This window comes from Amblyomma americanum, chromosome 5 (assembly GCF_052857255.1).
Source record: "Amblyomma americanum isolate KBUSLIRL-KWMA chromosome 5, ASM5285725v1, whole genome shotgun sequence".
Classification (NCBI taxonomy): domain Eukaryota; kingdom Metazoa; phylum Arthropoda; class Arachnida; order Ixodida; family Ixodidae; genus Amblyomma; species Amblyomma americanum.
The window spans coordinates 55,573,069-55,595,374 of NC_135501.1; the positions used below are offsets into that span (position 1 = coordinate 55,573,069).

Here is a 22,306-nt window from a genome sequence, read left to right on the forward strand (position 1 = left end):
GGACTTGCTTGGCCCTTTTCCAACGTCAACATCTGGAAATAAGTGGATCATCATAGCGACCGACTACCTGACCCGCTACGCCGAGGCGAAAGCCCTACCGAACGGAACAGCAGCAGAAGTGGCCAAGTTTTTCGTGGAGTGCATTCTTCTTCGACACGGCGTCCCCGATGTGCTCATCACGGACAGAGGAACAGCATTTACGGCGGAACTCACGCAAGCCATCCTGCGCTACAGCCAAACCAGCCACCGGAGGACAACTGCATACCATCCGCAGACGAACGGACTGACCGAGCGCCTGAACAAAACCATCGCCGATATGCTCGCTATGTATGTCGATGCCGAACATAAAACGTGGGATGTCATCCTGCCTTACGTCGTCTTCGCCTACAACACCGCAGTGCAGGAGACCACCCAGATGACGCCTTTTAGGCTCGTCCATGGCAGGGAGGCCACGACCACGCTAGACGCCATGCTGCCCAACGTTACAGAAGAAGAGAACGTCGACGTTGCCGCCTACCTTCAACGCGCAGAAGAAGCTCGAAGGCTTGCCCGATTACGGATCAAAGATCAGCAGCGGTCCGACGCCAGACGCTACAACCTACGAAGACGCAACGCGGAATACAAGCCAGGAGACCAAGTCTGGGTGTGGACGCCCATTCGCCGCCGTGGATTGAGTGAAAAGCTTTTGCGCCGCTATTTCGGCCCGTACAAGGTTCTTCGTCGGCTGGGTGAACTGGATTATGAAGTCATCCCTGACGCAATGACTGCATCCCAGCGACGCCGCGTACGACCAGAAGTTGTCCATGTAGTCCGTCTGAAGCCGTATTATGCGCGCTAAAGGCCGCTGCATTTCCATGCTCTATTTTCGCAAGATCTGTTTTTTTCCCTTACTAGTCGCATTATTTGTTTTAATGCATCGGGTCGATGCTTCTTTGAGAGGGGAGTAATGCCGCCAATATTTGCAGTGTTTGTTCGTTTTTCAAATCTGCCGCGACACCACCTTATCGCTTTGTTTGCGACGCAAGACGCGACTAGATTTATCTCGATTGATCGCAGCCAGGCAAAGCTGATTCTACGTTGTTCCGGAATGTTCTAGTAACTTTGCGCCCTTTATCTCGAATGTTCGCTATCAGCTTTAAATTGAGCACGGCCGACAGCGGCGGGCATTCTGTTCGACGACCGCCGAGCACGCTTGTCGCTTCGCCGCCGCCGAGTGATTCAGTCCATTTTGGGTGCAAGTCAGCCCAATAAACAGTTCTTTTAGAAGACCCTTTCGTCCGTCTTCATCGCTGCTTCGACTGCCGTCACCACTACGTTACAATATATATATCCTCGAATGTGAGCTGGCCGAAAAGAAACATCATGAACGACAGCAGGGATAGCAGGCAAACAGCATTTATTTTATGTGAACCTGCTCCCGCTCTCTCGTCCTCTCCTTGCTGGCCTCCTTATCACTGTCACCTTCATACGGTGCATAATCTCCTGTGCCATCAAGTGCATTGAAAATCATGCACTTTCAGAACAAACGCAAACCAAAGCTTTCCAGGATGTCATCCCAGGCTGCAGCGATCCAGCTAGCTACAACCCCTAGCGATGCGTGCTTAATGCGGCGTTAGCTGACACATTTAACTAGTCCCATGGAATGCCTTGCTCCCTTGCCAGCTCTCTCGCTTTGGTCTCGTGCCGCTGACTTCCGCTATGTCATGAACTCTGCAACTGCTGATTCCACTTCAGCATGGCTTTCTTCGAACTTGTGAAGGCCCTCCTCGTTGGGGCTCACGCAAAAAGTTCATCACTCTGTCCCTACCAACGGCGAACGTTCTTTTCGTTCATGCCGAAGTCTCGACTAGCTTGCAGGTTCGGAAACTGATCTGCAGCGAGCACAACTTTTCACTTAAAGGCGGCACTGCAATGACACCTTCTGCTTGGTGCCATGATGCAGGTGAAAATGCCCATGCCACCACATGAAGAGAAAACGAGGTCAAAATGGCAGCCAATGCTCATGCATGCTTTTATCCACATCGGCTACAGATAGTAACAGCTGCAATGCCGTCTTCCCTTGGCGTTTCATGGGGGCGTCACCTGCATGCCACATTTTAAAAAAATGTTTATGCGTTATTGTATTTTATGAATATGATAAAACCCTCGAATTTAAGCCAACCTAAGAGTTTCTTATCTTGTGTTTTAAAAAAAAGAAATTATCGGCCTAGTTTGCAATAAGTACGGTATCTAGGCAGAACAAGGAACGGAGAAAAATGCCCATTGTTTGAGCATTTCCCTACAGTCCACAGGTACAATAGTTCACGAATCAGTTTGATTTAGAGTACTCTGATCGATTTTTGCCCCGAAACTAAGGAACAGCATAAAAAAGAAGGCATACAAGCAGACATAACAGTTTTCAAAAATAAATTTTTTGCCTATTTTTGGGGACTTCAAAGGGACTTCAAAGCTGCGTCCCCCCTTAGAATGGAGTCACGCAGCAGGCAGTGCAGGTTCTTGATGTCGCTGACTACAAACCTCAACTTGCCGCAAAACTTGCTTTGGTTACCAGTGTCACCTTAGCTTTGCCCGATGCCACACAGGTTGGGTTGGCCTTACAGTGTCAAAGCCTGGTCAGTCAGCCCATGGTCAGTGTTACTTTACCTGTGTGTTGCACCTCCTGTGTTGTGCAGGTGCCATGGTTGTTGCACTTGGGGCGGGTGCCACCGGTGCTTTCTGCACGTCCAACGCCCTGTGGAACCTGCTGCATGAGGTGAGTGAGCAGCACCTCCTTTGCGAACACAGCCAGCATGCACGAAGCAAACAAGTAGTCTGGTCAGTTACTCATTAAGTGGCCTTTCTAATACCCCTGCCACACGGCAAACTTAATTTCACTCCCATCGAATGACATTAGCACCTAATGCCATTAATCGGCTGCTACACGGGAATATTTAATGTCATTAGGTTGGGACGACATTCACCATCGAATGAGTTTGGGGAACTCATTCGCGTTCGATCTCGAACTGAATGTGTACTCTGGACACCAGATATGCAGCAGAAACAAGCGACGCAAAAAAATAGCATGTGCACTGCCAAAGTTAGGAATTGTATTTATTTAGTTCTGCTAAAGAAATATTAATTTCGGCGCGAACCTCTTGACACTAGAAGCTGTTGTGGATAGTTGTTACTCTCGGTCCCAGCAGCAGCCAACGGCAGCGGCCGACCATGAAGCAGGGCCTTTCACGCGACCGCCGATCATTTTGGGTTGCTTGTTTCTTGTTGGCCGGCGTTTCATGTTCGTTGAGATCGCAAGTACTTAAAGATGTAACCGAGCACTTCACCTTTTGGAAGTCATTTCTCAGCTTCGCCGCGTCACCCATTTTGTTTGTTTCCGTTTATCGGATTTGTGGTTTACTTTGTACTTGGCTTGACTTTTTATGGCTAAAGTGCTGTAGAATTGCCGGAAATCGTATTTTAAGCTTATTTTATTGTACAGAAATTTTCTCACCCGCTTTCAAACATCACATAAAAATTTCAAACATCTTTTATGCGCGCTGATGTCTTTCAATTGTACTATTTTTTTCACTGATCGTCACTGCCATTATTTTCGAATGACATTATTTTTTACCGTGTAGCACCGAAGGAGACCGAATGACATTCGTTTGGAATGACATTAAATCTGCCGTGTGGCAGGGCTATTAGTTGAATAACACTGCCGTCTGCCCTGGCTGGATTGCCACTTCATTAAAATTCCGCTGCAGCGGAGTGTTTCCAGTTCCTCGTCAGCCAACCAACTTTGGATAAGCTAAGCTTCCCACAAAGATGAGGAGTCAAGTTGGGCCTTGACTTCACTCAAAACACAGATACACCCATATGGGAGTAAAAAGGGGAGTAAACTGTCCTCTAGCACACTCCCTTTTGTGAAAACGAGTGCACTAGAGGACAGCTTACTCCCCGTTTTACTCCTTTCAGTTAAGGGGAGATGCGGGTCGAAAACGCGGTTTTTTTGCGAAAAAAATCGATTTTTTGTTTTCGCGTGTTTTGTCAAGTTTAGTGTCTCTACTATTATGAAAATAAAAATTAAGGCTGAATTAGAACTCTAACTGGGTCAAAATTGCGTTTAAAGAGCACAGGGTGGCTGTTAAAAGTCCGAAAGTGCGCCGTTTTCTAGCGTCTCGTGGCCGACAACTCGCGGCCGCTCGCCACTGGCAATCGCATGCGGAGCTCAGCCAAGCCTCCTTCTTCCAATAACCATGGTTGCCCGGGCTGCTAGAGTGCAAGAAATAATAATAAAAGGCATGCGCGTGCCGAGTTTTTCGAGAGCTGTGACTGGTTTTTAAATCACGTGGTGCGGATCGGGGATCGCCATTGGCCGCTGCGCACATGCGTGTGGCGAAGCCTACTTGCTGGGTCCATTCTCTCTCCGAGCTGCGTAGCCAAACGACGTTCATTTTTCAAATTTATATTCGTTATGGATGAAGGCGGCAGTAGCAGGCGTAGTCACCGGCCAGTGAAGCATGCATCCAAGCATAAATTTAGAGGACGGCGACGAAAATCGACGGTGAAGACTCGCCCAACGGCAAGTGAACCCGCGGCCGCGAGGCCTAGCGACAGCGACGCCGTTTCATCCGGCGAGTTCGACGCGGCGTTGGAGTACGTCAGTGCATCGCAAAAGAAGATTGGACTCTTTGACGACAAAGAAAGAGTGCAAGATGAGGAGTCGTCTGTGCTCACGGACCTGACGGCACTGAGCCTTCTTGCGCGCGGTGCGGTTTGTCCGACGTGCCGACGTTCGGAAATGCGCGTCTGCGAATCGGCCGACAAACGCAAAGGACTTGCGTCGTACCTTGAGCTACGCTGCGAGAACAGTGCGTGCCCCGAAAGTGTTCTCTCGGCGACGTACACATCGCGGCGAGTTTCTTCAGGCGGGAAGGCCAGCTCGAGTGTGGCAGGCGACGGACCGAGGGCAAGCAGAGCCTATGACAGCGGGAGCTCGCGCGATGCCTTCGCTGTCAATGTGAAAACTGTTGTGGCAGCGCGCTCGGTGGGGATGGGCTACGAGCAGTTAGTTCGATTTTCTGCAGTTCTTGGCCTGCCAAAGCCAATGCACCACAAATCATTTTCTGCAATCACCCGGAAAGTTCGTGATGCGGCAATGAGTGCCGTGTCCGAAAATCTTGCGCGGTCCAGACAGATCACACACAGTGAAGCAGGCGGCGATGAAATTGCCGTTATGTATGATGGCACATGGCACAAACGAGGCCATAAAAGCCACAATGGAATTGGAACTGTTGTGTCCCTTGACACTGGACTTTGTTTGGACTTTGAAGTCCTGTCCAACTTCTGCCTAGCGTGCAGCAGACACAAGGCCCTGCCAAATGAAGACATTTGGCAAGCTTTTCATGGCCCTGTATGCGAACGAAATGTTGATTGTTCATCCCATGCGATGGAAGCTGAAGCTGCAGTGCGGATATGGCGAAGGAGCCAATCCTACGACACACCATTGCAGTTTAAAAAATTCCTGAGTGATGGTGACTCTAAAGCCTACGCTGCTGTTGTCGAAGCAAATGTTTATGGTGGTGCCATTGAGAAAGAGGACTGCACCAATCATGTGGCGAAGCGCCTTGGAACTGCTCTTCGCAAGCTGAAAGAGCCACTCCCAAGAGGGGAGAAGCTGAAGGAACCTGCCATTCAGAGGTTGACTACTTATTATCAGGTGGCTATCACAAGCAACAGGGGCAGTGTGAAAGGAATGCACCAGGCGATTTGGGCTTCCTACTTTCATTCTTGCTCATCAGATGGTGCGAGCAGCCATAAATATTGCCCAAATGGACCAGCATCCTGGTGCAAGCATAGGCGTGCCGAAGCCTTAGGTGAAGCTGCACCAGCCCACACACCCCTGCTCACAAAAGCCCAGGGGAAAGCTATACTTCCCATATATAAGAGGCTTACCGATGAGAAGCTGCTGGCCCGCTGTGTTCAGGGCAAAACTCAGAATGCAGCGGAGTCACTAAATAGCAAAATATGGCTTCTCTGTCCTAAAACACGGTTTGCTTCGAGGTTTGTGGTGGAGATGGCCACTGCTTTGGCAGTTCTCTGGTTCAACAGAGGGCATTCTAGTTTTGAGCGTGTACTGGAAGAGCTGGGCGTGCTTCCACCTCAAGATTTAGTTGGACTAGGCTCATCAAGAGACAGCATGCGCCAGAAAAAGATGTCTGCCAAACAGACAGCAGAGTCGAGAGCGCGTCGGTGCATGCTGAGAAATAAGTCTCGTGCCGATGACTCTGCGTGCAAGCGCCGTGAGGGAGAAACCTATGGTGCTGGCTCATTTTAGTGGCAGTGGCTGCTGAAGGAACAGTTTGACTCTTTTCTTGTGCAATTTTAATCACATTTCAGGCCTTCTTTTGTAATTAAACTCTAATTCTAACCTTCAAATTCGTTTTTCTCAAAATGCAATTTCTGGCACGTTTTTGACTTTGCCCACCTTGATTTTGGTACTTCTAGTGCTCGGATCTGGATGAAATTTTACCCACATTTTCTCTAAGGTGTGAGGAATACCATTATCTTATTTAAATGTCAATATTATTTATATATATGTCACATATTTCAAGTAAACAGATATAGGGGTTGGGGTTATTGGATACTTCCCAAGTACAAATTTTTCATGTGGATATGATATATTATGTGCTCTTCTTACTTAGTTTTTGGCATTCTATAGTGCATGTGGAAGAATATGAACCATGGGTGGTTCATAATTATGAAAGTTTAATGATGGAAAGAGGGGGGGCAAAAAGGCGTATATTTTGCACTTTGTCATAGCACAGAACAAAAACTATGAAACTTGCAATAAAACTAAATATATATTTGAAACCAGCATAAAAAACTCTATAAGGAGCCAGAGTTTCATTGCTCTAGCTTATGTATTTTAAAAAAAGTGTCTTCGAGTAGCATCTCCCCTTAAGAGTGTATATGGCTTGGGCGAGCAAGTTCATTCCTGAAAACTGTCTCAAGTGGACACGTTATGCCTTTGTGGCATATGCAGGCTGGTAGCGTGACTGGTGACCGAATGTGGCGCATGCCTCTCTTTGAGCTGTACCACAAGCACGTGACCAAGCCGACCATTGCGGACATCAACAACATCTCCAAACAGGCCGGTGCCGGAGGCTCCTGCGTCGCTGCCGCCTTCCTCAAGGTTGGTGCCACTTGAAGCACTACTTCACATATCCCACACCACAGGAAAGAAGGTGTTGTGGAGTTGTTATCCCACTTATTTATAAAGAAAATTAGGAGCACTGAAGGAAAGGGAATGCAAGGGCTGCTGAAGCCAATTGACATGTCATCATTCATTATGAAATATCTTATCATAATGCCGGGCAAGCAATATTTTAAGTGGAATTTTGCTGTGTTTCATTTTTATTTCATTGTCTTTCATATTCCTGCATTGCTGTTGCATTGTTTTAGCTTTTGGAGCATCTTTTTTTCATTCACATTTGTGTTATAGCGAACTGCTGTCTTTTGGTTTCGCATTGTGCATCTCTGTCACACTTATGCTTATGCTTTGTGTGTGTTGCACTGCTATTATTTTACGTTGATGCTTCCCCGTACTTTTCTATCTGGTTTTCTTGTTTGCCTTGCATTTCATTCTGTATTCTTGTATTCATCATCATCAGCCCGACTATGCCCACTGCCTGCCTGTCAAAGGCCTTTCCAATTAACCCTTTGCTGTGCCAGCTGCGGCCACTGTATGCCCGCAAACTTCTTAATCTCATCTATCTGCCACTCCCTGCTACGCTTCCCTTCTCTTGGAATCCAGTCTGTTACTCTTAAGGACCGTTCACTTAAGGACCATTAGGGAAGTATTCACTGCTCTTGTAATACACTCACTGACCAATTTTTCGGACCTGATGGTGCCCGAAAAATGTTCTCAACGATGGAATGGTTCAAAAAGCTAAACTTCTAAACAATAACTTTGTCTAGAAAATTTGCCTTGAAAAATCACTAATTTTGCCATGTACCATGTTTCGCTCGCAGGCGATAATGTCAGCTTTTATCTGAGGTAGAATTGTGGCTTTCGTCATGTGCGCAGCACTGCACTTCTCCGCACATCCCAGGTCACATTACCACAATGCATGGCATGGCTCAGGGAGGGAGCGAAGAACGTGCCATTCACTCAAGTCGCAACAGTGAGGGACAGAAATTGCCAAGCCCGTCTAAGCTAGTTCACTTGACTCAGTTTGTTTGGATCCAAGATGGCGGCTTCCACTGTGGCAAAGGCAGCGAAGATTTAACTGCAGTTGGGTGGTTGCGGCAGCAGTGGGCACTCGCATCTGTGTCAGGTCAAACTTTCGGACTCTGCACAGTTCCAAGTATTGGTCATGGTTAGGTATACGTTCCTGTGAGGGGCTTGAAAGTTCCTAAATGATGTCTGAACTATCATACAGTAGAACCCCGATGATACGTTTTTCATGAAACCGTAAAAAAAAAAACGTAAGAGCTGGGAAACGTAAGAGCCAGGAAGTAGTACAAATTGAAATGTGATAGTAGTGGGCGACTGAACATGTTTACTGCCATGCTAGCGCTTGAAAAGGTTGTGTAGAGTTGTCTGTCACATTTTGTCGCGTCCGGTGAGCATAACTTGCAGTGCAGAGTGGATCTCGAGATCGTCGCAAACATACCTTCTGAGAAGGTCTAATGCCGCTACAGCCGATGTACACGTTTGTTCCCAGTTCTTTTGCAATGCACACATGCTTTCGCGTTGGGTTTGCATCCACAGTGCGGAGAATATTCAGTTTCTCCTCCAAGGAAAGCGCTTTGTGCTTTCTTGATGCCATTACACTGCAGCGAACAAGTTTCCACGCACGCGCTGAGCATACACTGGAAAGGACAGGCGGCGGAACGAGCCAGCCGCTAACCCACTGCAATTCACGTTGCGACTTGGAACAGTTGGTACAGCACCACTTGGGCGATTGAGCGCGCTGGACGCTGTGCACACGACCACAGGACGAATTTACTCCTTACGCTTCCCAAAGCAGAAAAATACGCGAAATGATTCCTGATGGGAGGGCGCAACCGATTTTATTGGCCGTCATCCTGGATTCGAGAAACCGAAAGTGTGCTGCCATTTCGTCCCCTGACGTCATACTTGGGGAGTAAGGGGGAAAGGATGGGAGGGCACACCCAATTTTAATGGCCGCCATCTTGGATTCGAGAAACCGAAACTATGCCGTCATTTCGTCCCTTGACGTCATACTGGGGAAGGGATGGGAGGGCGAAACCAATTTTAATGGCTCCCATTTCATCACCTGACGTCATAATGGGGGGGTTAGGGATGGGAGCACACAACGAATTTTAATGGCCGCCATTTTGGATTCGAGAAACCAAAAATATGCCGCCATTTCGTTACCTGACGTCATACTAACATAGTTCCACCTCTATTCACCATATTGGACCGTGACGTCATCATTGGCACGCGGCAGGTGGTTGTTTCTACAATGCTATTGTAGGTGACGCTACAAATCTCAATGCGAGATGGGCTGTTTTCTAGTTGTGGCTACAGATGGCGCTGTGATCTCATGGTGGTAGCAGACCCCATAAAATTTCGAAACATAAGTGGTTGCTGCCGCAGATGGCGCTGTAATCTCAGGTGGTAGCAGACCCCACAAAAATATCGAAACGTGATGAGCAAGAGCTAACACTCTTAAAAAGCGCAAAAACCGCTGCTGGTGATGACGCAGACTGCCCGAGCGCCACGAGCGCCCTCTGTAGACACGCCAACTACGCCAGGCCAAGCCAAGTCGGGCCAAGTCAGTTCACCGTAAAAGTAAACATGGCCGTCGCTTCTTGTGACTCAGGCCGGCTTGGGGTCCCAGTTCATGACGTATCACGCGTGAACGTGCCCGAAGTTACGACGTTACAGCGGGGTTTCTAATGCATGGAAGTCTGTGAGAGTCATGCCCGTACTCGACCACAAGAACGCAGCACCCGAGAATGCAACAGCGGGGTTCTACTGTACAAGCTTGAATTTTGGGAGTCCACGAAATTCTTTGGTTACTGTAAACATTGTTATCGTCCACATTACTTAGCGACCTTTTTGATGCTAATAGGAATATGTAGGTAAATAATCATAAGCACGAGCAATTATGGTGCTGAAATCTGGGCGGCTTAAACATTCAGGTTAAGTCAAAAGTCTTACTGTTATAGTGAGTTTGTTAACAAATTAATGGATGTGACACAAAAACGTCTAATTTGTTTTAAACTACCCTTACAAACACACTTATAGATGTTCTTTTTGAACAAAGTAAAATTCTCCTGATTGAGCATAATGAACCTTTTCTTTACCGAAACCAAAACCTTAATGGCAATTCCCCAATGTTCATTTTTAGTATTTGTGATTAGGCTCGTACGAATAAGGTTTTTTGTGGCAACAACTGAATAGTGATTTCCTTGGAACAATTTTAAAGTAAATATTTTGAATAGTTTTGTCATACAAGATCAGTATACGAGGTTTTAAAGAAGTAGATTGCAGCTTTGTCGCACTCATTGCAGTTTTGTTGACCTTTAGCAAAAGTGGCCATTCGAAATTGGGGGAGTCAAGCTACACTAATCGCTAACCTTTTTGCGGGGTACGAGTAGGTTCAGCTAAGCTGTCAGTATTACACCCTCTTCGTGCTAGTACGCGTGATTCATGGGGTTGCATGTGCCCAAAAAATAAGTTGGTTCTGGCAATGAAAATTCCAACTGCATACCTTATACCATATTTATTCGTGTGCTAGACCCACCCTCCACTTTTGGCGATGAGGATTACTTTTTTTTTACGCGTTAGCTTTTCTTAGCACATTCCTCAGTTTTGCCCATCCACAGCGCAGACCTTGGCAGCACGCTAAGGTACTGAGCACCGAGAACGCCACAGAGTGTTTATCTTTGATGACAGCTCCTGCGGGCGTGATGTGCTCAGTGAGCTTGGCAGAGCACCAAAATGCTGTGCGCCCTTGACTGGAGCACTCGTGGCATTGCCTTGCTCAGAGCACTGCTACGCGCCCAGTTGCACCACTGTATGCTTAGAAAGCCGGCAAGTTTTTTACCCAGAATTCTATAATACATCTTCTACACCAAAGTGCCCTGGAGGAAGCAGGACCTTCAGACCCCCAGGCAATTTGGTGAGCTTGAGATTGGGAGCAAAAATGTCTAACCCCTACAGCTTACATTACACAACATTTGCGTAACACACTTGTAGCTGTCCTGCGAGTTTTTTTAACCTCGAGTAAAAAGTGCACCTGACCATCCGGGCCGATGTTCAGCATGTTTGCTTTAGGTCATCGCCATCTGCTATGACAAATTCGTTGGATCGTGCCGCGATACACTAAACACCTCTTGAAGCAGACGATGCTAAATGCTGGTGGCATGAAAGTAGTTCTATTTTGGCGCCTTTGATGGCCATTTGCCTCCAACTGCTGGTCTTAAAGGGACAGTGCAGTGAATTAAAAGTCGCTTGTAAATGTTTTTCAATGCTTAGAAATGATGCTAAGGAGCATTTACATTTAAGTATGAGCCTTCAGAACTGAGCCGGGAATTTATGATGAGTTTTTAAAAACCGTGTTCTTCAAAATTCATGGGCCGATTGGTGTTCTCGTAGTGACGGATTTTGCAACTAAAATCATGAAAATATACGTCACTAGTTCCGTGACGTCGACAGGCCACCACACGCTGTCATTCGCTGGAGCCACTGCAGCCATGACGTCAAGGGCACACTTCCAGTAGCCGTGAAAGTCGTCTGCTCGTGCCGCCGCGTGAGCCCCTTGGGCAAGCGCGAGCCAGGTCAATTCCTTCGCGCATATGGTTTCAATTTACCTCTGCCGCCTCTTTCTGTCGGGAGTTGCGGAGCCACCTGCACTGTCTTTTTCGTTGGCAACAACAGACGACAAGCAATAGAATCCGACGCGCGCCGCAATCCAGAAAGGTGAAGAGAGACCACGGAGATGCTGCTTATGCTGGTGCTGGGGCGCTGGGTGCTACAAGTGGAAGTTGCAAACCGAATGTCAGCAGATGATGTGTTCATAGGCGGGGCCCAGTCTCAGACCTGTTTTCATAATTTCTTTCTGGTGCCCCGCATGTACGAGTTAAGAGGGGAGAGGAGGAGCGTAATTTTTAGTCTTCTATATCTTGGTTGTTATTGATGCTAGCACAAAAATACTTGCACTGGAGTGACGAGTGATCAAATGCCAATTTCTTGTCAGCATCATGTAACCTCAATTAATTTATTATTGCATAGTCCCTTTAAATGTAATTGCATCTTTGCACGACTGTTGCTTTTAGCCATGCGTGCGGAGTGATACCATCCAGCAGGAAGTACATGAAACTCAAACCGAATGAATCAAGCATTCCCGAAATGTTATTGGATTAATACTTCAGATTCCTTATGCCAAAAATTCTGATCAAATTGAATGTCAGATAGTTTACTATATGACCAAATATTTGAAATGATCGAATAATCCCAGAAGCCTAGTTTTGGTGTTTGCTTCTTTTCTGTTTAGTTAGCTTCTTGCAATTTCCATAGCACACTGTCTGAGTGCTGTGCATTTGATGTGTTTTGTAGTATGGGAGAAGGTGCTGCCTTTGTCTGAAGGGGCGGTTAGTAACATTTTTAAATGCCACTGCTTGTGTCTCTGCAGGAGTTTGTCAAGTGCCCCCAGTGGGCTCACCTGGACATTGCGGGCGTCATGGAGAACAAGGATGACGTGGCTTACCTCGGTTCGGGCATGGCCGGTAGGTGCACCCTCCTTCTCTCAAATGGAAGCAGAGAGAGGGGGGAATTGAGGGCATGAAAGACAGAAGAGTACGGTAGTCAGAGGACAGCACTAGCACCGGGGGATTTCGTGTATCCCGTAAGACGGTGAAATTAGCATTGCTGGGATGGCATAGGCCAGGGTTTCTCAAACCAGGTTCCTTGGAGTGGTATTTTTTTTTGGGGGGGTTTGTCGGAGCCCCTGAATCCATGCGTGCTTTTCAGCCCCGCACCCTTTCCTTTACGCACATTTTCTTTTGGGACTAATCATGCTGTAGCCACTCATAGCGGACTGTTTCACTCTGTGGCCAGTGATTATGAATGAAATTTTGCCATTGTTTTAGGGGCCGTCCATCTGTGTAGTCTTTTTAATGCATCTCAGGTAGGAAGGGACAGAAGCAGAGACACCTGGGGCTTGTCAGCACCTTTTGAAAGCCATTCGGTATCCCAGAAGCTAGAAAGTTTGGGAAACTTTGGTCTAGCATTTGTTTCCCCATTTCATGCATTTCCATTATCCCATTGTAGCGTGTGCTGTGAAATAGCGACAGTTGAGTTTTAAATCACGCCAGCTGTGGTAGATCTTGCGGGGATCTACCAAATTTACTGTAACGTAACGCGTTTTTAGTCTAAAATAGATGAGAAAAGTCAGCCGTTGCCTTATAATTCTATCATGCACAAAGTCAGTTCTGTATTCTGAAGACTGTGAAGAAAGGGCATGCTCTGGCAAGCATCGTGTACACAGCTAACCACTTCTAAGTTGAACACAGAAAAGTTTAATGAAGCTGAATCGTAGCTCCTCTGTGTGTCATGTAAGAGGTCATGATGTTCACAATATAGCATGCATGCAAGAAATGAAGACACTCTGGCATCTCTCCGCGCTGTCTGCTCCTGTTTGTTAGTTTGCAAGTATCTGGCATTTGGTGCACGCATATTTTCCTTTTTTTTTTTTAACAGAGAGCAATTTTACTGGCCCATGAAACAACTGGCTACTCTGCCACTTTGAGACACCTGCCCTTGTAGCTGTCTGTCTCCTGCTCTGGGCCAGCAGAAGCAGCCCTTTTGTTACACTAATCACAATGTGGTACATGCACATAAATGCAGTATTATGTTTACAATAGATTTCAGTTATATCAGTAGTAATAATGTATTGATACTAATTAATCCTGACACAGTGATAGCTGGCAAATTCAAGCTTCATTAACTTGAATTTCTTCATAATCCAAACCGTGTTACTTGGTTTCATCACGCTTCATTGCAGTCTGTGCATAACGCAGTCCACTAATTTTAATGTAATCAGTTCAGTCACTGATAACTTGAAGTATGGGCCTGGGTGGCGTAGGTGCCATGTAAATTGATTTTCAGGAAAGGTGCAGTAACTGTCTCACATCTTGGAGGACACCTTAGCCACGCCACATGGGAAACGAGCAAGGAGGGGGTGAACGAAAGCAGAGAGGAAGGTGCTGTGGTCGAAGGCTCGGGATAAATTTCAACCATCGGGGACTCTGACATGCATTGACATTGCACAGCACTGCAGAGAACGTTGAACTCCTGCCAGAACTTGAAACAAGATATTTCTGGAAAGGGTGCAATAGTGAAAAGTGCGCTATCAACATTCATCCAAAATAATACAGTAGAATCTGTAATACAAATAAAGTTGATGCGAATTTTGCCATGATATGAATTCGAAAAATGTCCCGGCCAAAAGTGCAGTCTGTATAACGTACGGAGTTTCGGATGTTGCGAACTGTTTCGCGCCACTGCAGATGATACAAACGCACGAGCTGCGGCCGCACCCTCAAACATTGAGCGCTGGCCGCACATCACCCACGACGCGGTCGCCAGTCGTGCTGTATGCACTGCGAGCAGGGAGTGGCCTTGCGCAGTGCGTATATCGCCGATGGCATGGTCGCCAGTCGCGTTGTACCCACCGCGAGCATAGCCGGCGTCGCGATCGTTAATCGTGCGGTACACACCACGAGCAGTGAGCATTGGTGTGTGGCCTGCACATCGCCGACGACGCGGTTGCCAGTCATGCTGTATGCACCGCGAGCAGTGAGCGGCGGTGTGCAATGCGCACATCGTCGATGATGCGGTCGCCAGCCGCACCACACACACCGCAAGCTGTGAGCAGTGGTGTGTGGACCGCACATCGGCAACGATGCAGTCACCAGTCGTGGTGTACTTACCGCAAGCAGTGAGCAGCGGTGTGGGCCCGCACATCGTCAATGACGCGGTCGCCAGTCACGGTGTACTCACCGTGAGCAGTGAGCGGCGGTGTGGGCCCACACATCAGCAGTGAGCGGCTCTGTGCGGCCCGGCCCGCACATCGCCAACGATGCGGTCCAGTCGCGCTGTAAGCACCGCGAGCTGTGAGCGGCGGTGTCCGGCCCGCACATCGCCAACGACGCGATTGCCAGTCATGCTTTACTCACCGTGAGCAGTGAGCGGCGGTGTGCGGCCTGCACATTACCAAAGACGCGGTCACCAGTCGCGCTGTATGCACCACGAACAGTGAGCGGTGGTGTGCAGCCCGCGCATTGCCAACGACGTGGTCGCCAGGCGTGCTGTACGCACCGCGAGCTGTGAGTGGCGGTGTGCAGCCCGCACATCGCCAGCGATGCAGTCGCCAGTCGCGCTTTACGCACTGCGAGCAGTGAGTGGCGGTTTGCGGCCCGCGAGTAGTGAGCTGTGGCTGCACAGCCGTGGCTAAAACCTGTCAGGCGTAAACATGCAGATTTACATGAATGCATTTTTTCATGCTGAATTTTGTTCGTTTGCATGATACTAAGTTTAGAATGTTATGAATTTTTTCGCGACCCAGTGAGAGTCGTATGACTCGTATCACCGAGATTCTACTGTTGCGTGATCAGAGTAGTGCTGGTGAGTAGATTAGTGGCCTGTGCCATGGGGTCACAGTGCTGGAAGACTGAGCAGCTTGCGACCGTCTGTGGCCCTAAGTTGCATGCCACTAAACCGGTCACCAGTGAGCGGTGCCGCAGGCTGTAGCTGCCAGTGCGAACATTATCATCATCAGCCCTTTCCTTGATGGATTCGGAGACAATCACACACTTTGCGATTCTGGTGCAGGCTTCTGCTGCGGATGTTACCATGGCAGTGAATGCTGTGTGCCCCCTTCTTCATTTTTGAAGGAGACAAAAAGGATGCATTCTGCCATGTATGGGCTTTAGAAGAGGTGCTGGCCGTTACCCTGTGAAAAAAAAGCATAAGTTTGTCACATACATTTTTAAACAAAAAAATTGGATAATCTCGCTACGGACTACTTTGTGATTGCAGTGTACTGTTCTTTTCTGTTTGCTTTCGATGATTGAGACTTCGGCCAATTCTGTCTGTATTAGCTTCCCTGCACAGTTTGAATCAATGGCCTTATACCGTAGTAATAATATTTTTGGTCTACATTATGAAGCAGTTTTATGGCAGTACACTATGATGGATTTGCCTTTGATAGCAGCACATCGCTCTTCCTGTTTTTTTTGGGAGCATTCTTTTGTGGCTTGTAAAAATTGACCTTCATACCAGACAGCCTTTTTGCATCGTCTTCTGCCATACTCTTTTTTTTTCTGATTTGTTGTTTTCAGCATATGTCTTGTTCCAGTTCACTTTTTGGCCAGTACACTATCACAATTGGTATCTAAGTTCTGTGCTGTTATATTCACATGGGCTGGTCTTAATGACCAGTTGCTGATGTACGCCTTATAAGCCTAGGTCATGGTTTTACTCTTATCGTAACTCTTGCACATTCGAGTAAGCATCTGGTGCTGTACACTGTAGGTACAGTCTTTTACATGTTTTGTTTTGCATGTATACCCATGTGCTTTGCGAATCTAGCAAATGTTGAGTAAAGCCGAACCTCTTTTCTCGCAGGTCGACCAGTGCGCACATTGGTGGAGTTTGTGGAACGCGTAGCCAAGCTGGAGAAGCTTTGACGGGGGCCAACCGACTAGGGCGCAACAGCAGTCCATTTTAGATTGCGGGCTACTTGTTGAAGTTTTTTTGCAGCAAATCGATGACGTACGATTAAAACCGTCCTTCTTTTGACACACATCATTCAGCCATATTTTTTCATGCATGCAGAAGTTGTGAAAAGTGTGAAGCGCTTGGTTTTCCAAAGGTATAATGTAGATGTGTGGCTTTTGTCAGAAGTTTAATCCCCAAGGTGTTTCCTTGGTGGGGGCCGTCCTATGTGGTTCACTATATATCCTTAGGATTCTAAATCTCTTGTAGGTCAAAGCTTTGTCTTCACCTCTCTAAAGGTTTGGACTTCCACTAATGCTACCACAAGAGTTCACTACCCGGTTTAGATGCAGACCACCCCTGGTCTCTTTACTTTGAGGACAGCGTGGGGACAGCGTCGTCATGCGGCTGCTTCACGGATTGCGTTTCTTCATGCAGATAACGGCAATGCTTCATCTCAGCGCGGGACCTATGGCACCGGCTGATGCCATTCCGGCTACGCCTGTGACTGTCGACGTTCAAGTTGGCAGCGTGGAAATTGGAGAACTCTGGCAACCCTGCTACACTATGGCTCCATCGTACAAGTCCTGCGCATCGTCCACGACATCACCTTTCCATCTGGATAAAAACAGGCTGCAGTGGCCTGCGCCTTTCAGTGGGCGTGGGGACAGCGTCGTCATGCGGCTGCTTCACGGAATGCATTTCTTCATGCAGATAACGGCAATGCTTCATCTCAGCGCGGGACCTACGGCACCGGCTGATGCCATTCCGGCTACGCCTGTGACTGTCGACATTCAAGTTGGCAGCGTGGAAATTGGAGAACTCTGGCAACCCTGCTACACTATGGCTCCATCGTACAAGTCCTGCGCATCGTCCACGACATCACCTTTCCATCTGGATAAAAACAGGCTGCAGTGGCCTGCGCCTTTCAGTGGGCGTGGGGACAGCGTCGTCATGCGGCTGCTTCACGGAATGCGTTTCTTCATGCAGATAACGGCAATGCTTCATCTCAGCGCGGGACCTACGGCACCGGCTGATGCCATTCCGGCTATGCCTGTGACTGTCGACATTCAAGTTGGCAGCGTGGAAATTGGAGAACTCTGGCAACCCTGCTACACTATGGCTCCATCGTACAAGTCCTGCGCATCGTCCACGACATCACCTTTCCATCTGGATAAAAACAGGCTGCAGTGGCCTGCGCCTTTCAGTGGGCGTGGGGACAGCGTCGTCATGCGGCTGCTTCATGGAATGCGTTTCTTCATGCAGGTTGGTAATAAGGAATCCATGTTTGCTAAGAAATCGAGCAATATGTGCCTGCTCCTGTTCCCATGGCCGGGGGTGCTGCTGATTTTGCTCGCCCAGTGCTTCGATGTTTCTCGTCAACTACTTTTGGTGTCGGGGGATGTTGAGCTTAATCCTGGCCCTGGGGCAGGCTCTGGCGCTGCTACGCGGTCCAAAGACAGCGCTGTTGATATTTCTCTGCAGAAACAGCTTAACGGCATGTTGAGTCTGTTAGAAGGCGTTAATTCAAGGACCGCTAAAATGGAGTTAGAGCAATCACATTTAATAGCCTCTATAAGTGAAATGAAACTGAATCAGGAATCTATGATTAGAAACATTGCCGATATTGACGCGAGGTTGTCGGCAGTCGAATCTAAATCATCCGCCAGCGATGCGGCGCATGGGGAATTGCGGATTTTGCGTGAGCTAACCGATCAGCTTGTCAATGAAAATAACAAGTTACGTCTTGGACAGGCTGAGCTGGAAGACCGGCAGCGCAGGGATAATCTTCTGTTCTTCGGCGTACCCGACAGTTTGTCCGAAACATGGGATGAAACGGAAGAAAAATTATTGAACCTTGTTTCAGGCTGCTTTGATCCTGTTCTTACGAATGACATGTTTGAACGAACACACAGGATTGGTGTGTTCTCGGATAAAAAGTGTCGTCCGATTGTTGTGAAGTTCCGGTCTTTCAAAACAAAACAACAAATCCGAGTGCAGTCTGCCAAACTTATAAATAAAAAGGTCACTGTAAGTGAAGATTATTCTTTGCAGACACGTGTCTCTAGAAATAAGCTTGTGCAGTTCACGAAGGATGCTGGCTTTAAGTATAAGTTGAGGTATAACAAACTGTATTGTAACAACAAATGCTACGCCTTTGACCCTATCCGCGATAGCATTTTCGAGCTAGCTGGCCCACCGGGATCTTTAGTGGCCCCTTATCGCACTGCGCCTGCTTCTGGCTCGCCACACGCTTCGCCATAGAGATACGAGAGGGGCAGTGGACGGGCGACTGGAGATAAGACAGCGCTTTCAATTCTTTTCACAAACATCAGAAGCATAATACCAATGCGGGAAGATCTAAGCTCTGTCATCGACTCATGTGATGCCGATGTTGTATTGCTGACCGAAACGTGGCTCTCTGCAAAGATAGAGAGCAAGGAACTGTTCGATTGCAAGAAGCGCTACAATGTTTATCGTTCTGATAGAGGTCACAGAAGTGGAGGAGGTGTTTTAATAGCCATCGCTGATAATATTGTGTCTTCGCCCATTAGTCTTTCTAACACCTTAGAGTTGGTTTGGGTTGAACTTCATGTTCATTTCAGGAAACTGATTCTGGGCATATGCTACCGTTCCCCGTCTTCGTGTGCAACTTTCGTTGAAGATTTGCATGATGCTCTTAACATGATCTCAGCACGTTATCCAGGTGCAGCAATCCTTCTTGCTGGTGACTTCAATTATCCCAGCATCGTGTGGACTAATACATCGCCGTATCCTCGCCCCTTTTCTACCGAATGCAATAACTTTTTGCGAACCTGTTTGGATTTCAACCTTTCGCAGCTAGTTACTAAGCCAACTCGAGTCACGCCATCATGTTCCAGTGTATTAGACCTTGTGTTAACCAACGCGCCGGATCTTATCCCTTCAATCTCGTACTTACCTGGTCTTAGTGATCACTCCTTGCTTCATTTCGATGTAAAAATTAAAATTCCTAATCGCCGGAGCATTTTCAAGTCTATTAGAGATTACAAACGGGCGGACTATGATGCCATTAATCGTGAATTAGCTCTTTTCTTCAACAGTTATTTACCAGAATTTTCACAGCGTTCTGTCCACACTAATTGGGAATTGTTTAGGGACACTGTTGAACGTCTCACTAATACATTTGTGCCACTAAGACTTTTGCAGTGTTATAGCCAATCACCGTGGTTCAATAACATTTTAAAAAGGCTATCCAATAAGAAAAAACGTTTGTTTCGCTCGGCCAAATCATCGAATTCGCAACAACGATGGGACGGTTACTTTCTGCGGCCGCTGAGTACAAATTAGCTCTGAAAAATGCTAAGGACTCCTTCTTTAACAGTACTTTGCCTGCTCTGCTGATTAATAACCCTAAACAGTTTTGGAACACTGTGAACCAGAAAGATAGTTCGTCAATACGACTTACATCTTCTGACGGCGTTGCATATTCACCTAATGAATGCGCTAGTGTTCTTAATAGTGTTTTTGTTGCTGCTTTTTCTGGCAATGTTTGCCTTACCAATCAGGAGTGTCCGGTCTTGGACGCTTTTCCCATGGATCAAATTCTTTTTGACACAACTGGCATCCTGAGAATAATTGAGAACCTTAAGATTTCTTCCTCCTGTGGCGTCGATAACATTAATTCGAAATTTCTGGTTAATACAAAGATGTACAGTTCAATGATCCGTACCAAACTGTTTGACCAGTCTCTGGAAACAGGCTGTATTCCCAATGACTGGAAGGTTGGGAGGGTGATTCCGCTGCACAAGTCTGGCGATAAACATTGCCCTGATAACTTTCGCCCTGTGTCGCTCACCAGCATTCCATGTAAAATCATGGAACATGTCATCTACTCTCATCTTGCTACCTTTTTAGAATCCAATTGCTTTTTCAGTAATGCCCAACACGGCTTCCGTAAATCATTTTCATGCGAAACGCAACTCATATGCTTCACAAATGACTTGCATTGCATTCTAGATCGCGGGTCCCGTGCTGATTCTATATTTATGGATTTTTCTAAAGCATTTGACAAGGTTTCACATGAGCTTCTTTTTCTTAAACTAAACAGCCTTAACATCGATTCCACATTACTTGCATGGTTGTATTGCTTTCTTTCAAACCGAAGTCAGTTCGTAACAGCAAATAATGTCAATTCAGATTCCTCGCCTGTTGGCTCTGGTGTGCCTCAGGGGTCCGTTCTTGGGCCCCTCCTCTTTCTCATTTATATAAACGACTTACCCACTACTATATCGTCTTCCGTTTGTCTTTTTGCCGATGACTGTGTTATTTACCGCGAAATTAATGACGATAATGATGCATCTGTTCTTCAGTCAGATATTAACAAGGTACTGGATTGGTGTAACCTGTGGAATATGAAGCTAAACATTACTAAATGCAAGCATTTGCCCATTTCTCGTCTGTCTACCTACACACTCTACCTACTGCATTAATAGCATCACTCTTGAAACTGTGTCGTCTTATAAATATCTGGGTGTTCATGTCTCTTCTAACCTGTCTTGGAAACCTCATGTTGACTACATTATAAATAACGCTAACCGCATCCTTGGATACCTTCGCAGAAATTTTTCATGTGCACCGAGTTCATTAAAACTACTACTTTACAAAACTTTGGTCCGCTCTAAATTGGAATATGCTTCATCGGTGTGGAACCCTGGGGTCGAATCTCTCATTTCTGACTTAGAATCAATTCAAAACCGCGGTTGTCGTTTCATACTTTCCAACTATAATCGTACTAGTAGTGTAACTGCCATGAAAGCTAACCTTTCCCTCCCGCTTCTATCCCATCGCAGGTCAATAGCTTCATTATGTACTTTTCACAAAATTTATCATAATCCTTATCTTAAAGAGAGGTTGTTAAAAAGACCATCATATATTTCAGCACGCATGGATCACCGCCACAAAGTTTGGATCCCTCCTTGTCGCACGAGATGTTTTCACGATTCATTCATACCCAGAACTTGTGTCAGCTGGAATCACCTTCCCCACGATATTGTTGAAATTACCGATACTGTTGCCTTTCGAAACGCTGTTACTAATTTTATATAAGTCTCTGTCTATATCTATGTTTTATTTTATTAGCTGCTGTTTTCTTTTGTGGTTTGTTTTGTGTAATGCTGCCTTTTGCTAGTACTGTTACTAATCTTAAATCAGTGTGTGCTGTAACTATATTCAAACTTTTTAGCTGCTGTTTTTGTTTTTTGTACTTGTATGTTATTCCCACTCCCCTCTGTAACGCCTAACGGCCCTGAGGGTAAATAAATGAAATGAAACACTACATTGGCCACAGAGCGCAGGGCCTTTCTGTTTACGAATAAAATTTTGCATGTTAGTGTTCTTTCAGGCAAGAGCCAACTGCTTACAATGGACAATGAGTAGGTATGCACGAGTAAATGGTGGGATAACGGGTGAACTACAGCTGCAGTTGAAATCAAATGCTATTGAAGTTTGGCAGAAAGTCTGAATCACAGTTGAATGAGAGAACTGAAGCGTTGCACATTGGCACTGAGCGACAAAAAATTCGAATCTAGCAGC

General features: G+C 46.8%; 2 protein-coding genes and 1 long non-coding RNA gene across 3 annotated transcripts in view; 2 read left to right on the plus strand and 1 right to left on the minus strand.

Annotated features, from left to right (window-relative positions):
* The window catches only part of LOC144132447 (cytosol aminopeptidase-like), a 59,962-nt gene extending 43,137 nt beyond the window's left edge, over positions 1-16,825 (plus strand). The window contains exons 12-15 of the mRNA XM_077664860.1: positions 2,673-2,752; positions 7,022-7,171; positions 12,648-12,741; positions 16,643-16,825. Coding sequence (XP_077520986.1) covers positions 2,673-2,752; positions 7,022-7,171; positions 12,648-12,741; positions 16,643-16,704 — 386 coding nt within the window. The 3' untranslated portion in view covers positions 16,705-16,825. The remainder of the gene's footprint in view (positions 1-2,672; positions 2,753-7,021; positions 7,172-12,647; positions 12,742-16,642) is intronic.
* Positions 1-22,306, minus strand: part of LOC144132450 (uncharacterized) — a 70,019-nt gene that overhangs the window by 37,669 nt on the left and 10,044 nt on the right. The window lies entirely within an intron of this gene.
* Positions 3,958-6,916, plus strand: LOC144132445 (uncharacterized). Its single transcript, XM_077664859.1, has one exon. It carries the CDS (start codon positions 4,451-4,453, stop codon positions 6,311-6,313), a length of 1,863 nt encoding a protein of 620 aa, XP_077520985.1. The 5' UTR covers positions 3,958-4,450; the 3' UTR covers positions 6,314-6,916.